Genomic DNA, 15,819 nt, shown 5'->3' with positions numbered 1-15,819 from the left:
AATTTTTAATGACATGTTCTCAAAACTTTCCGATCTTAAATCAAATCAGAGAATAAAATATCTGTTTACAGTAGGATCCCAGATGGACTCCAGGGTTTTGTTTTTTAACGCCCATGAAAGATTTCTGCAGGCACTGAAATCGCTCGCTAGCCAGTATGCCAAAAGGCTACTCCGCACACACCGTCTTCCTCCATTCCCATCTACTCTGGAGCCTTATTTTGCAAAATAAGGCTCCAAAGAAGAAAAAGCCCAATAGTAAATCTAAAAAGTCATTTAGCACCAAAGGAAAAATTCCATAAATATTAAAAAAATAATAATAATAATAACTATATGTGGACCAACTGTGATGACGCACAGTCACATCAAAAGCGTTCTTAATTCAGATTCCAACTCTGCTGCTTCAGAACAATCCCAGACAGATTTCTTTATACTCATTTGTCTTCTACGTGCATCAAGTTGGTTGGTTTTTAAGGTGAGGGGCTCAAAGAGAAAGCACAAAAGTTGGCTTGCACCAGACTGAACTGAAGGGCTGCAGAAAAGGGCCACAAAAATTATTTTGGATACTTTGGATAATATCGCGCATGTAGCACTCAGAGTAGGAGTGTCTGGCACTACTTCACCTGCTTCCCAGGTGCACAAAGCTCTAACAACACTTTGAGGAAAAGCAATATTATCTGACCGATGTATTTCAACTCAAAACATACTGCAGACAACATTTAAAACTGCAGTGCTATAAAGTAGAAACATGCAGAACAACCAATAATATGGTTTCAGCAAACAGATCCACCAATGAGGCACCAACAAGGATGAGCTGGACATAGTCAGGGTACCCTGACTATCGGCCACCCAGATTTTCAGTACCCACTGAAAATCTGGGTGGCAGGTAGGGCTGGGCGATATATCGAGTTTTTTAAAAATATCGATATATTTTTATACAAGATATAAGATGTGACAATATCTTTTATATCGATATAGTCTATGTTATGTTATAATTATAGTTGTGGGCCACAAGTTTGCCTCTCTTTCGTCCACTTTTGTCTTTACGCAACGTTACTCGGCCTCGCCTCTCCTTCACTGAACACAACTCCCCCTCCTCCCCCATCGCTTCACCTGCAGGCAGCGACAAGATGGACACGGCAAATCTCCGTTAACGAGTTACTGCGCATCGCCCCGTGCGTGGGGCTGGACGGCGTCAACGTGCTAACGAGCTAACCACGCTAACGGCATGCACGGCCTGAAATCCTTTCATTTTCTCAAAAGTTGACAGCGCGCCTTATGTATGAATTCTGGTTGTGCTTGATGACCGCGAACCGATTTTATGTGGAACACTGCGCTCAGCAATCTGTCAAAAAATGTTTCAGTACGACTTTGGTAAGCTACGGAGCTGCACCGCTTGATGGATTGTCGGAGCATTACGGCTACAGAGGAGCCTCGCGGAGTGATACGTACTGTGCTTCAATGTAATATTACCGTATTGTGTGTGTATAAGGACCATAAATGGCACCTGTTAAGAGACATGGTTACGAAGCGGATTTCAAACTCCAGGCTGTCAGTCACACAGTAGAACTTGGGAACAGAGCAGCTGTGAAATCTGTCTTTGTTATTATGCTCAGCGTCTTTTAGTTTACATTTTGACTGCACAATTGTGAGCTCTTTGTTATGCACAAAACCAACATAGTTTTCTCTTATTTATGGAGCATTATTATTTAATAAATGCTCATAATTTATTTTTGAGTAGTTTTTTTCATGTACATCTATGCTTTATGTTAATAAAAGTGCCCGTGTGACATCTGGGACACAGCTTTGACTAAGAACTCTTTGTTCTTACCTTGTGGCTTTAAAAAAAAAAGAAAAGAAAAAAAAAAGAAAAGAAAAAAAATCGAGATATATATCTTATATCGCCATCCAGCTAAAAAAATATCGAGATATATATCTTATATCGCCATCCAGCTAAAAAAATATCGAGATATGAATTTTGGGTCATATCGCCCAGCCCTACCTTCAGGCTTAAGGACAGGAAGCGGCACACAGGACTCTGACTCACTGGTGGTTTATGCACCAGGCAGGAGAAACCTCACATCTGTGACGCCTCAAATCAAGACTAGTTCAAGGCTGCAGTGATGTGCAAAAACAAAGATGCTTTAGTGGAGTTTCAGAGTAAAAAGACAGTTCAAGATCATCATAACTGGCCCTCTTTAATAACCAACACTAAAATGAAGAGGTATAACATGAAATAACAGTGACACAATTCCACTTTAATTTTAAACAGCACGCATGACCACACCGTGGCCCAAACACAGGAACCGTTATACGCCTACTCCTGCTTACACTTACACTGTCACATTGTTACCGGGCCACACGCCTTCCAGCACACCCTCTCACCTGAGACAAACAGGTGAGCTCAGCAGACCTGCACATGAGCACACAGAGCATCAGTCAGCGTCAGTGACTCATGACCGCAGAGTACACAGCTAAATAAGACTGCATGAATGGGTGTAGAAGCTTTCACTGGATTAGTTGAGACAACATGAACGGGTCAGCAGACGTGGATCAAACAGCTCCACCTCCAGCTCGGGCTTCAACACATTCCTCAGCACTGAAAAAGGTCCTGCACCCCATTCCTCATATACAACAAAATAAGAATCCACAGTTTTTTCACATTAAGAAAATTTGAGGTTTTCACCTTTGACCAAAGGGAAGAAAACTGTGCCAGAAACTGTCTTCATCCTTTGGTTTACCCAAACCTAAATATATTTACGTATTTATCAAATGGGCAGAAGTGGCAGTAAAATGCCGACTTAAATTAGATACCAATCAAGGACCAACCATGTTAAAAACACTCTCCAAACACTGATTTTGAGCCAGGAAAAGACTAATCGCGGTTATTGACATCAGTCCGAGTCAGACTCCAAGGCATAAAACAGCAGACTGAAGGACTCGAGTGTTGTAGCTTAAGTCTAAACAAACATTTTGCTGGCTCTGCTTTTAATACACATACAGTAACTGGAGCTCCATCACCTGTGAGTAATTCAGTGCCGACCCATTAACCGTGACCCTGACCCTGTGTATGTGTGCTCGGCTGAAGAATGGTGGTCCACACAATAACAGACAGCTGCTTCAGCACATAATGAGGTTTCTGTGATGGAGACAGTTGATGAATGTTTCCAATGTGACAAACAAACACACCCGATGGAAGGAGAACAAAAGGAAGATTAATGTGAATCCTGTTCAAACACTCCTGTTTCCATCAGGGTTAAATGAATCCTGTTTACCTTCCACATCCCACTCGGCTCTGCGGGGCCTGCAGCGCTCAGTCGAACGCTCACAGAAGACGCAGCGCTCACGTGACTGCACAGCATACGGTTTTATTATGTTTTCCTTCAGGCTGTTGCATGAAAATGACATGTTTCTCCAGTTTAAAATCTCATCAGTCACTCACTCAGCTCTGACACCAGAGCCCCAGCTGCACAAACAGGCCTCAGATTATATTTGCACATTATATTTGCTCCTCTGACATTTTTAAAACCAATTTAAAACCAATTTCAGCTCTTTAGCCTTTCGCTTTAAAAAAAAAAAAAAAAAGAAGAAGAAAGAAAGAACTAACATTTGTTTTATGTCATTTAGCGTGTTATCTTACTCATTTAGCTGTGAACCACTCAGGTGAACATCTGTTTATTTGAAATGTGAATTTTATCTGTTTACTTTTGCTCATCCAAGTTTGAGAGTAAAATATTACTTATTTTATTTAAATTTTCACTTATTTGAATTTTTTTTGCAGTTTTGATTTGAGATTAGTTTTTACCTTGATATCCATTTTCTTATACAGTATGTCTTATTTTATATTATTGAAGTACCTGCCATTTTATTAAGCTTTTTATTGTCTTAACTGCTGTGACTAAGGATTTTCCAACTTAAAAAAAAATTATATTGTGTATTTGTTTATTTATTTATTTTAGCAAAAAGCTTTCAACAAAATAAACGTTTTCCATCAGAGCTATCAGGAGGTTAAAGGACACTCAAACATAACTTTGGGTAATTGTTTTCTTATTTTTATGTCTTTCAGGATCATGTGACTCTTCTTCCCCACAAGTGCCACCTACTCGTGGGGAGTAGGTGATGAAAAAAAACTGATCAAAAATCCACAAAGAACATTAAAATTATAAAAGGCAAAACCCTGCAAAGTTGCAAAAAGGTCACCTGATTAATGCAGCAGAAAATCATTAATCTGGTGATTTAGTCCAAAGAGTGGTAAGATAAATATTTGAATTCAAGCTAACTATTTCATGACAGAGCGTGCTCTCAGTGCTCCTGTTTATTTTTTAGGTGATGGCTACACACTAGACCTCTAATACTTTAAATATCTTCAGTTTGTCACAGATCAAATTCAAATTAATTTGACTGATTGAACAAGTATTCTTGGTGTGTGGTTATAACTGCAGCAGTAGAATCAAATTCATATAACCAACATTTATATAAATCACCTAATGTATACATGCACGTTCCTGGGACAAAGCCAAGTTGTTTGCAGGTTACTCAGTTATTTCGGTAACCTGTGGCTTAACAAGCTGCATATATAAAACCTTTTCCCCCCGCACAGAAGCTATGATGCACTTAAAACATACGGTAAATAAAAGATGACTGATTTCTTACGGTTCAACAAAGAAAAGAGCTTCTGATTCCTTACATGATGACACAAAGCATTATGGGTGCACAGAGAAGGGGAGGAGGTGCTCTGAGGCTTCTGAGGAGGAAATCAAAGGAAGCTGCAGCAGCATGAGTGCAGACTGAAGTTAATATCCGGTTAGTTAGTGAGCGGGTCAGGTAAACTCAAACTATTCAACATACTCATCATGTGTGCAGCAGATCAAACAAAGAGCAGGAGCAGCTCTGCAGCGTCTGTGAACATGGTTACTTTTCAACTGATGTAAAGCTAATGATCAATTTGCCCCCAGAGTCAGAGGAGGAGCAGGAAGACAGTTTCCTGTCTGAGAGACTCATTGATTTATACATTAAACACTGACACAGGGGGTCCGTGGGGGTCCGTGGGGGTCTTCAGAGCATTTGAAGTTTGGATACACAGGCCTACTTTTTAATACAGGCCAGGACAAAGAGAAACCTCCAGACTTTTCCCTCATTAGTGGGAGCAGGAGGTGAAGTGAAGGTCGTGGGTGTGACTCCCACTTCATTATACAGCTCAGTGCACATGAAGTGGGGGGGGGGGAGGACACCACGGTTAGTATCCAGACAAACCAAAGGCCTGTATACAAATGAACACAGCTTTCAGGTTTCTACTTTTCCTACAAAGAATGAGCCAATCACAATATTAACAAGCCTGGTTACTATGATCACATTGAGCCAATGAAAGTACTAACAAAAAAAGGCAAATATTTTAATCTGTTTTCCTAATTTATCATTCCTGCAGCTAAAGACTGCATGAAGTTAAGAGTTTATATATCATGAGACTGTGTGGAATTTTAGCTCTCCGTCACAAAAGCTGTCAGTGTTAAAGTATTACGTACACTTTGAGTCCGTGGATGCTGCCTGTAAACAAAAATGTGAATTTTTCAAACATTTATTTGGGAAAAATGAGGCAGAACGCGTCACAACGTCTTGAGACATGACTACCAGACACCTAAACTTAAACAAAGAAATGTCTAACTGAAGTTGTTAGATGATGTGACCGTTTGGGGATATTGCAATCATCACACATGGAAGTATTTTTGTCTTCAACCATCAGCTACACTTTTTTTTTTTCTTCTTCTTCTTAAATCAGTCTGCAGAAAACTGTTATACTTAAATCAAATAAAAGAATAAAGAATAATCATTTAAATGATGATATCTAAGACTATAGTCTGACTTCCAGCAGTCAGGTTTCCTCTCAGATACTGTGTGTGGCACATGAGGCTGGCCAGATAAGATCAGTATCTGCTAAAGGCTACGTCCACACGTACACGGGTATTTTTTAAAAACTGAGATTTTACATTTTCGTTTTAAAAAATAAAAATTGCATGAAAAGCGCTTGCAGGAACAAAAACATAATATTCCAGAAGCTTTGCCGATCTGCTCAGCTGTTCGTAACACTTCCCACATTGAAAAAGACGTCAACACGAACTATCGCATTTCCTGCCCGAAACCGGAAGGGATGTCATTTTCGCAGAAAATGTAGTTTTTTTACTTGTAGGCCTTAAAAGCCTATACTGGTGTTTTCATAAGTCATGTTTGACTTTTCTGAATAGTTTCTGGGATGCTTAGAACTCGAATTGCACTGCTGGAAATAGTTTATTTTGATGCACATGCTGCTTTCTTTGCAAATTTGCATCATAGGATTGTTTTTTTGTTTTTCCTGCAGTATATGAAAATTGCTGTATCTCCAAAATAAAACTATGAAGACACTCAAAATAAATTTCCTGTTGTTGTAAACTATTTTTTGCAACTTTTTTGTATTTAAAGTTTTGAGGGATAAACCTCTTAAATTTCTCCAAGAAGAAATATATGTAAAAAAACAAAAACGATTTTCAATTTTTTTGTAGTTTGTTGCACTTTTTTGCAATTAATGTAGTTACTATGGACTTAATACATACATATTATTAAAATATGGGCTATAACAGTTGTATTGATGTATAGCAACTTGAAATGCTCCCACAAATGGCACTACAGCATGTAAAAAAAATAATAATATAAGCTCTGGCGGACTTGGTTCTATGGTAGGTCTTAAAGGGTTAAATAAATATCGTCAAATAATCGAGATCTCAATTTCAGTGAAAATAATCGCGATTATCATTTTTGCCATAATCGAGCAGCCCTAAATGTAATAGCCTCAAAGACACCAGTACAAAAAAAATAAAAAACACAAAAAACTGCCTTCTATTTATATTTCGTGTATCAGAGAATTCACATTTGTCAACACTTTACAATACAGCTGACGACTAAAAGCATAATTCCCCTATGCTTAAACGGAACTTCACTGTATTTTATTTGAAATTAGAATGGAATTATGCAATTAATAACTACAATAAGGAGGGAACGAGTAGGGCTGGGCCATGTCATACTGTTCACAGTAATACCGGTATAAGGTTAGGCAATGATAAGAAAATGAAATATTGCGATAGAATATGGGTAAAACGTAAGTAAGTAAAATTTTATTTATATAGCACCTTTCAAGATAAAATCACAAAGTGCTTTACAGAAGCAGAAAACAGGCAAAACAAAATAAAATCAACCAAAAGCAAGTTTAAACAGATACGTTTTTAACTGCTTTTTAAAAGACGTGACTGAGTCCACAGATCTCAAACTCAAAGAGAGCAAATTCCAGAGTCTGGGAGCCGCTGATACAAACGCTCTGTCACCTTCTGTTTTTAACCTTGTATGCAGGACAACCAGCAACCCCTGGTTACAAGACCTCGGGGACCTGCTGGGGTGATAAGAAAGAAGAAGATCACTTAAGTAAGTTGGAGCTACACCGTGCAGGGCCCTATAAGTCATGATTATGATCTTAAAATGGACCCTGAATTTGACAGGGAGCCAATGCAGTTGAATCAGCAGGGGAGTGGCATGGGAGTATTTGTGATGCTTTATCAGAAGCCTAGCCGCAGCATTTTGAACACCCTGCAGTCGTTCCAGGGAGGCATTACTTAAGCAAGTAAACAAGGAATTACAATATCTAAGCGAGATGAAACAAAAGCATGAATAATCTTTTCCAATTCGGAAAGTGACACAATGGGACTCAGCGATATTTCTTAAATGGTAAAAACAAGAGCGAACCAAAGATTTGACGTGTGTGTCCAGTGTCAGAGCTGGATCAAGTGTAACACCAAGGTTCCTAATGGAGGATTTAATATAAGAAGCAAGAGGGCCTAGATTTTTAACCACGAGGGGAACAAATTTCTCAGGAGCAAAGACAATGACTTCCGTTTTATCAGCATTTAGTTGAAGGTAATTACCAGCCATCCAATCTGCAGGACTGCAAGATTTGGAGCTTAGAAACATCAGGTGGCCTAAAAGAGATATATAGCTGAATATCATCTGCATAACAATGATATGAAATATCAGAGAAAGAGCTAAGAAGTTGCAGAAGAGGGAGTAAATACAACAAAAACAATAACGGTTCCAAAACAGAGCCCTGAGGCACCCCAAAGGCAAGAGAGCTGACGGAGGATCTGAACTTGGAGGTAGCCACAGAGAAAGATCGAGTTGACAAATAGGATTTAAACCATTCCAATGCGGTACCCGATACACCCACCCAGTGGTTTAATATATCTAATAAAATAAGATGATCAACAGTGTCAAACGTGCATACGCAGTGCCTTTGTTTTCATACGCACATGGCGGAAAAATCATGGTGGCGACGGAGAATGAGAAGGGCGAAAGAGGATCGTTGTATGAAACATATGAACCAGAATTGGTTTGTAAAAAATGTGCAACCTCAGTGGTGTGGAACTGGTTTGGCTTTCGTCCGTCAGATATGCACCAAAGCACAATTTCTGCAAGCAATGCATGCAAGCGAGCCGTCATTATTACCGTGTTTTTTGGAAAGTCGCTCTTAAAATCCTTTGATTTTCTGAAAAATCGACAGTGTCCCTTATAATCCGGTGCGCCTTCTGTATGAATTCTGGTTGTGCTTACTGACCTCGAACCGATTTTATGTGGAACACTGCGCTCAGAAATCTGTCAAAAAATGTTTTAGTACGACTTTGGTAAATTACGAAGCCGCACCACTTGATGGACTGTCGGAGCATTGCGGCTACCATAGTCAGGAACCTCGCAGAGTGATTGCACTGTTAAATTTTTATATAGTTTTAACGCACATAAAAACAGCTGCTTGTTTAAGTGAAAATACATTGATATTTTGTTGGGGTTTTTTTTGTACTAATAAAGTTGCAAAGTTGTAAAGTATTTTGTCTCGCGTCAATTATATCGTCAGTTATATTGTTATCGCAAATTTTCGAATATATATATCGTGATAAATATTTTTGGCCATGAAATCACTTTATTTTTAAAAATCTCAGTTACAAACTGAAGAAAACCAGGAAACACATGGTCAGCCTCCAAAGTTGTGCTCTCTGATCCATCACCTCAGCACACACACACACACACACACACACACACACACACACACACACACAGGCAAGCACCCACCTGCAGCAGCTTTGCAGCCTCCAGCCAATTACCCCACTCACATTTTTTAACCGCCTCAGTGAGAATTGCTGTGTGCTTCTAACTTTGTGGAGACTTGTGTGAGATGTGATAAATTTGTAACTACAGTTATTCCAGCCCCCACTTTGAGATCTTCAGAGGGCTGTTTGAAGGTTCATCTCAGGGTAAGTTGATGCATTTAGTGAATAAAGGTCTTAGAAAAAATGTTTAATAAGAGCGTGTTTGACTTTTCCTGAAACTGTATTACGGCCTCAGCGTCTGTAAAGAGGAGAGACCAGAGATTCAGGTGCAGATCATCAGTCAGCCTCACACACCACACAGAAATCCTACAGGAGAGGGCGGTTTGCCTCTAATCCAACATCAGATGGCAGAAACCATTACTGCCGCTTCTGTGAGCCAATGAACCAGTGAAACCGACACAACGCTGATGTGCTGTGGATGCATATGAGTTTTGTCTTGAGTTAAAAAAAAAAAATAATGTGAGTAAGGAAGGAGCTTTGGTGATGAAGTGGTATGGAGCTCTGGTTAGAGGAAGTTGCACTAATCAATGTGGAACGAGGACAGCAGTACTGAGCTTGGAAAGAAAGCGTGCCATCAAGCATGACACTGAAAGCTGGAGTTTGGTGGCACTGAGGAGAACCTCGGATTTTATCACTGCTCTGTTTGAGAAAGTTTTGGAGTAGATTGATACTAAATATGACAGATCCCTAGGGAACACCTGTAGGGATTTGAAAATGTTGAGACGAATTAACCGTTTGGCTCATGGTCTTCTTACTCCTTTGTTTGTTTCTGGGGTTTTGTTTGTGTTTGTTGTGATTATTATAATCATGATGTGGTGAACAGCAGCGTTGTGGCATCTTATATGCGAGGTTGCTTTGAGCCATGGATTTAGGGATTGTAATACAAAACAAATGAGACACACATTCATCATACAGTCTTTGAAGATTTCCCCCAGTTTTCCTCAAACTGAATTATCTGCTGCTCTCCGTCTTGAATCGTTTTGTCTCGCTGGCCTTTAGTGTGAGCGCAAACTCACATGTCATGTTACGTGTGTCATAGCAGTGTGGCTATGAGGCTTTTTAATTTCAAAGCACTTTCAATCCCAGCAGTAAATGCCATCTTATTTGCAGACAGGCTGATGCATCAGTGCATTCCTGTTAAACAATTAAAGCTAACTCCCAAGCAATAACAACTAAAACCAGTCGTGCACTTTAGATGCCCTAAATCTAATCTGTAATCACAGTAAGAGCTTGAATCCAAGCAACCGCAAATAAAAACTGGCCAGCCCCCGAGGTGGAGGACGGGGTTGCACTCAACCTCCATTTTGGCTCCTACATGAGGCTGCAGAGCTAATCTCTGCCTGCAATTCTCGGACTGTTCGCGCTGAACGTCTGACACCTCGAACAGCTTCTCCAAAACCACGCACTTTCATTTCTGCACCACAGGACAGCAGCTGGATAAAACACAAGCTGCACATCAAAGTGGAAGAAAAGCAGAATATAATAAAGTCAACAAATCAAGATTTGATTTAAAAGGCTTTTCCCTTTTTACTCAGTCTGGAATCACTTATGGAAGCTTCTCTCTTCCATCAACATCAATGTTAATGTTGTTTTATGGCTCATAAAAGCTGCACAACACATTTGTTTCTGCTCCAGTTGGACAGGAGAAAAAAAAAAGAAAAAAAAAGACCCAACAGACTGCAACACAACAGTGAAATCAGCTGTGAAAACTCTTCACACGCACCGCTGGTCACACAAATTAGCACTTTTACCTGTCTGGAAAACATCTCTTGCAAAACTTGCCTGACATTCCAGGAATTCCCGGAGCCATAAACTTTGAAGGAGTAAACAGATGTTTTCTTTCAGTTCTTTTCCATTTTGTTCACTGTATTTATCACAGGGAGGGCGACTGATGGCTCCATCTGCCTCGATTCAGGTTTAAACAGTCTTTTAATGTCAACCAGAACAGAAAACATCAACAATTTTACCTGAAAGGGAGGATCTGACATACGTTCCATCAGAAAGAGAGAATTTCATCTGTTTTTACTCATCTGTGGATATATTCAGACATTCTGCAAACAAAGATGAGACTGTAACCGTTCAGCTGTGCTATTCACATATTTCAAACAACATTAAAAACAATCTTTTCCCTTTTATTGATTGTGAATAAAGCCATCTTGCAGCACACAGACTGGAGCTGCAGAACTCCTGGGAGAAGCACGAAAAAGCTGCAGATAAAGCCAGCACAGTGTGCAGAAACAGCAGGAGAAGAAGCAGGCTGACAGCTGAAAGGCACTCACTCACCCTGTGTTTGCAGCACGACGCCCACTCTCCTGCTCTCAGGACAAAGTTAATCCAAACTGAAACTCAAAAACACTCCAGATCTTGAGAGAGTAGCTGAGCTGTGACAGCAGAGTAGCAGAGCCAGCGAAGCTTCATGCATGTGTTCGCAGAGAAGCTGCCTGACAAAAATCAAGCCTGCAGGCTCATCCAGCTCCACCCCCGGCTCTCTCCCCTCTCTCCCCCCCTTCTCCATTTGAAGCATGCGAGTCTCTATCAGATTCTCTGGATTTACCAAACAGCTGATAACACACACAAACACACACACACACACACACGGCCTGAAGGTGCTGGCAGCAGTTAAGAGGACATTCTTGGGACAGTGAATCAAACCTTTAAATAGTACAGCCGAATGCTGCTGAACACCAACACAGAGGGAGAGCTCAAAGAGGCAGCACAGGATTCACACCACAGCTGCTACAAAAGGCTGGATGTGTGAGAGTTTTACAACAAATGAACAAACACATTAAAGCCAAATAAATTCCCACTTTACTGATCCAGACCATCAGCTCCAGGTACATCACCATGCTCAGGCTCTACAGCATGGCTATTCAACTAAGAAGTTAGTTGGGCCAGATTTTCAAACAGAGGAGTTTATCTGGGCCAGATATTTTTTTGCAGCCAGTAAGCAGCAGATCATGATCAATTTCAAACCCACACAATTGTATTGAAAAACAAGTAATTTTTTTTATTCCTTTTTCCCCTGTAAATCTGGTGACCTCTCACAAATGCACACCAAAAGGTCCATTTAAAAAAAGGGGAGCTATAACTAAACTATTTTTTTTTTGCACATTTGAAATAATAAAAAATACATTTTGATAATTCCCTTTCAAATTAAAATAAATATTTTGCCGACCACTCACTTTTCCTGCCATGGATGGAGCCCCATCCGTCACAAGTATACAGACACGCTTCATATCCAGACCATTTTCCTCAAAAAGAGCTGAAATCTTCTCAAACATTATTTCGCCAGCTGTGTGTCCCTCTAACGGTAGCAAGCCGAGCAATTTCCCATCCAAAAAAAAAACAAAAACGGACATATATGCACAACTGTGCATTATCAGTTCTGTCTGTGAACCCATCTCCTGCTCTAGATATTACATCAGTTTTCCTCAGGTCATCTAACAGCATTTCAAACTCGTTTGACGCCAGAACTTCAACTCTACGAACTGTCTGACAGGGGTACGTTTTTTATAGCAGATGTCACACTTACTTTAATTTTTTCGTCACTTATCACCGCATCCACCACAGCCAGCATGCAGTATTTCACTGTTTCAGAATCTGTGAAAGGCCTTTTCTTCTTCGCCAAGAAGCAAACATGAAGGAAAGCTGCTGCAGCTCTCTCTTGGACTGTACAGGACCCTCACCATGGTAGTACAACTCCGGTTGTAAGATTATTAAACTCGCAGTTAAACTGTACTTTTGCAGCCCTCTCCTGAGATTGCTCTGGAAAGTTTGTGTAGAAAGTCTGGTGTTTGTCATTGTGGTGCCTTCGTAAGTACAGCAACACACTCACTGCAAATTAAACACATTGGTTTGGCATTTGGATTTGGCGGTAAAATGAATAAGTATTTGTCAGTCCAGGCAGGGTTCATTGTCAACTTTGCGCTTTTGGACTGAGAAAGACATGCTATTGTCGCATCATATATTACGATGATTGTTTAATATGTTTACATCACGGTGCATTGTGGGTTAAATATTGCTAGGCTACTAGGAGTGTTGCATTCATAGTCTACACTACGCTGTAGGAATTTTTAACTTTTTAAAATTTAATGAATTAATTTTTTGCGTTTTCTCTGTGTTTCTGCCAGGACCACAGGCAGGGCCACTCACAGGTTGCTTCTGGGCCGCATTTGGCCCGCGGGCCGCCATTTGAATAGGCTTGCTCTACAGCCATGAGATACAAGTTGAATTCAGACCATTTTGATCCTTCAGCATTTTTCTGTAGTGACCATAAAACTGCAGCTTTACCTCATGATCCAAAATAAGCAAAATAACAAATAAACAACTTAGCAAAGAAGCAATTTTAAACTTTATCTTCAGGCACTTCGCTACAAGTAGCCGGTCAAAAATAACAAAACAGAAAAAAACAAAAACAAAACACACATCATATGTTCCCAATTCATTATATTAATCAATGAAAATACCAAAGATAGTACAGCTTGACATAAAATAGTATTTCTCCAGAGATTTATAAAAATTTTCCAACATTTCTAGACATTACTAAACATGTTTTAAATTCTTGCAGACTGGTGGGAATTCACAAGACAAAAATATTTGAAACCACCTGAATCTTTAAAATGAAGGGCTACACTGAAATGTTAGGGCATCTAATTATTACTAGATTTACTCTAATGAAAGCTGCAGAATCAGGATTTTCTGGGCGAGTGAAGCCAACAGGATCGTTTTTAGAAGGAAAAGTGATTATTTTCAAATCTATGCTCAGCTATTTTAGAAACTTCACAGTGTCGTGAGCTATTTAAGCGCCCCGAGGGCTCACACATCTGAGGAGAACAGAAAGAAAAACACTCAAACTCGCACCGAGGTGTTTTCATTTCATCAGGCAGCAGCTGCGAGGGATACGGTCAAAAATTCAGTCTGCCGTGTGCAGCGAGAACAAACCGAAATGTTAGACATTCCTGCAGTCCTCGGTCCTGCTACCGTCAGCATCCGGCTGCCTTCATCTTTATAGAAATGAAGCAGCACGACTCGTCATCATCGCCACACAACATTCGGTTCTGAACACTTTGCCACAGACTCACAATTTTACTCTCTCTGATTACATAGTGCATGATTTTTAATTATAAAATTGCAAATAAATGAATTAGCTTTAATATATTTGTTTATCAAATGGCTGTAATTACAGTAAATAATAGAAACCATGCATTGACATCTGTTATGTAAGGGTTTGCTTTAACTCTATGCAGATCAATCCAGTCTGCGCCTTTTAGAAGAAAGAAAAAAAGAAAAAAAAAAAGAAAGTATTTCTAACAGAAATGCTCTCAGTACATAAATGAAGGCGCTGTATCTGTGCTATTAAAGTAAGATTTCAAACAATATACATCAATAAATCTCATAAATCACCAGTTTGATTGTCACAAATATCATTTTTGGGGCTGCTGAACTTGACTAAACTGTCATAAGGAGAGAGGCGGGGTACACCCTGGGCAGGTCGCCAGTCTATAGTAGGGCTGGGCCTAGGGGTGGGCGATAGAAACGATATAAATTTGGCCAACGATAGAGATTTTGACTTTACCGCTCTATCGCGATAGCACATGTTGATGATGTCATCAAGCTGCACCTGTTTTGGTCGAAAGCATCGCAGCGGCTAAAACCATTATCATCTGCAAATTATGCCGGGGCGACAGTCATAGCAAAGAGATGAAGCACTTTTGAAATATGGGCAAAGCCAAAAACTGCGCTTCGTCCACTTCCGTAACATTTCCCAGAGGAACCCACCCGAGGGATTAATAAAGTTTTATCTTATCTTATCTTACATTGATTCATTAATGTTGAATTCTCTGGCAGCTGTTCTGTTCCCATGTTGTTGCAGTATATTAATAACTAACATAGTATTGTGGATGAATGATCTCAGTTGTTCTCTGATGAAGTTTGGCCCGTGTACAGCATCCTGCTATGCGATTGCATTTGTCCCTGACCACCAGAATCCCTCACGTTAACTTTTATCAACTGGAAAAAAAGTTGGCGTTCATCCTCCAGCTTCACTGTGCTAATGTTATGCTAACATAGCTGTGTCGCTAGCAATCACGTAGCACAACATTATATACCAGGTAGTCCAAACTTCAGTAACCCTGCAAACGTCACTGCTGTTGAGTTTTCTGTCTTCATTTATGTTGGAAGTGGCAGCAGAGCTGTACGTTTTAATTAGTTTAAAAAAATATCTCAGTCAGAACATGGTATGTCATGTTTAGGTGGAAACTAGCGAGCTAACTTCCTGTTAACTTCTAACTCCGTTAAATTTAATAACTTCTGTTTTCATGGATGCCTGGATGTTAAACTTAATTGTTACACCTGCTAAAGCAGCAACGCTGATCATTTTATTAAAGATGAAAGAATTTAGACCGTTTTTAACTCTCAGTGTTCGTTTGACTTTGGGACCTGAAGAGGAGGGAGTTTTGGACACAGATTTCTCCGCGAAGCTCCTCACTACAGCAGCCGTAATGCTCTGACAATCCATCAAAACATTTTTTAACAGATTTCTGCACGCCAAAATCGGTTTGAGGTCAGTAAGCACAACCAGAATTCATACATAAGGCACACTCTCGATTTTTGAGTAAATTAAAGGATTTTAAGTGTGGAAAATACG

At 39.9% G+C, this 15,819-nt stretch overlaps 1 protein-coding gene across 2 annotated transcripts in view; it reads right to left on the bottom strand.

Moving 5' to 3' along the window:
* Positions 1-15,819, bottom strand: part of plekhg4 (pleckstrin homology domain containing, family G (with RhoGef domain) member 4) — a 64,761-nt gene that overhangs the window by 47,191 nt on the left and 1,751 nt on the right. Inside the window, exon 1 of one of the 2 annotated variants that reach the window (XM_040011468.1) lies at positions 11,141-11,447. The exons of the other annotated variant lie outside the window; for it this stretch is intronic. Coding sequence (XP_039867402.1) covers positions 11,141-11,170 — 30 coding nt within the window. The 5' untranslated portion in view covers positions 11,171-11,447. Of the gene's footprint in view, positions 1-11,140; positions 11,448-15,819 lie in introns of those variants that run through there. 2 annotated transcript variants of the gene reach the window in all.

This window comes from Simochromis diagramma, unplaced genomic scaffold (genome assembly GCF_900408965.1).
Source record: "Simochromis diagramma unplaced genomic scaffold, fSimDia1.1 OVJJ01000603.1, whole genome shotgun sequence".
In the NCBI taxonomy this organism is placed as follows: domain Eukaryota; kingdom Metazoa; phylum Chordata; class Actinopteri; order Cichliformes; family Cichlidae; genus Simochromis; species Simochromis diagramma.
The sequence above is the reverse complement of the archived record's forward strand: the minus strand, read 5'-3'. Positions and strand labels throughout refer to the sequence as shown.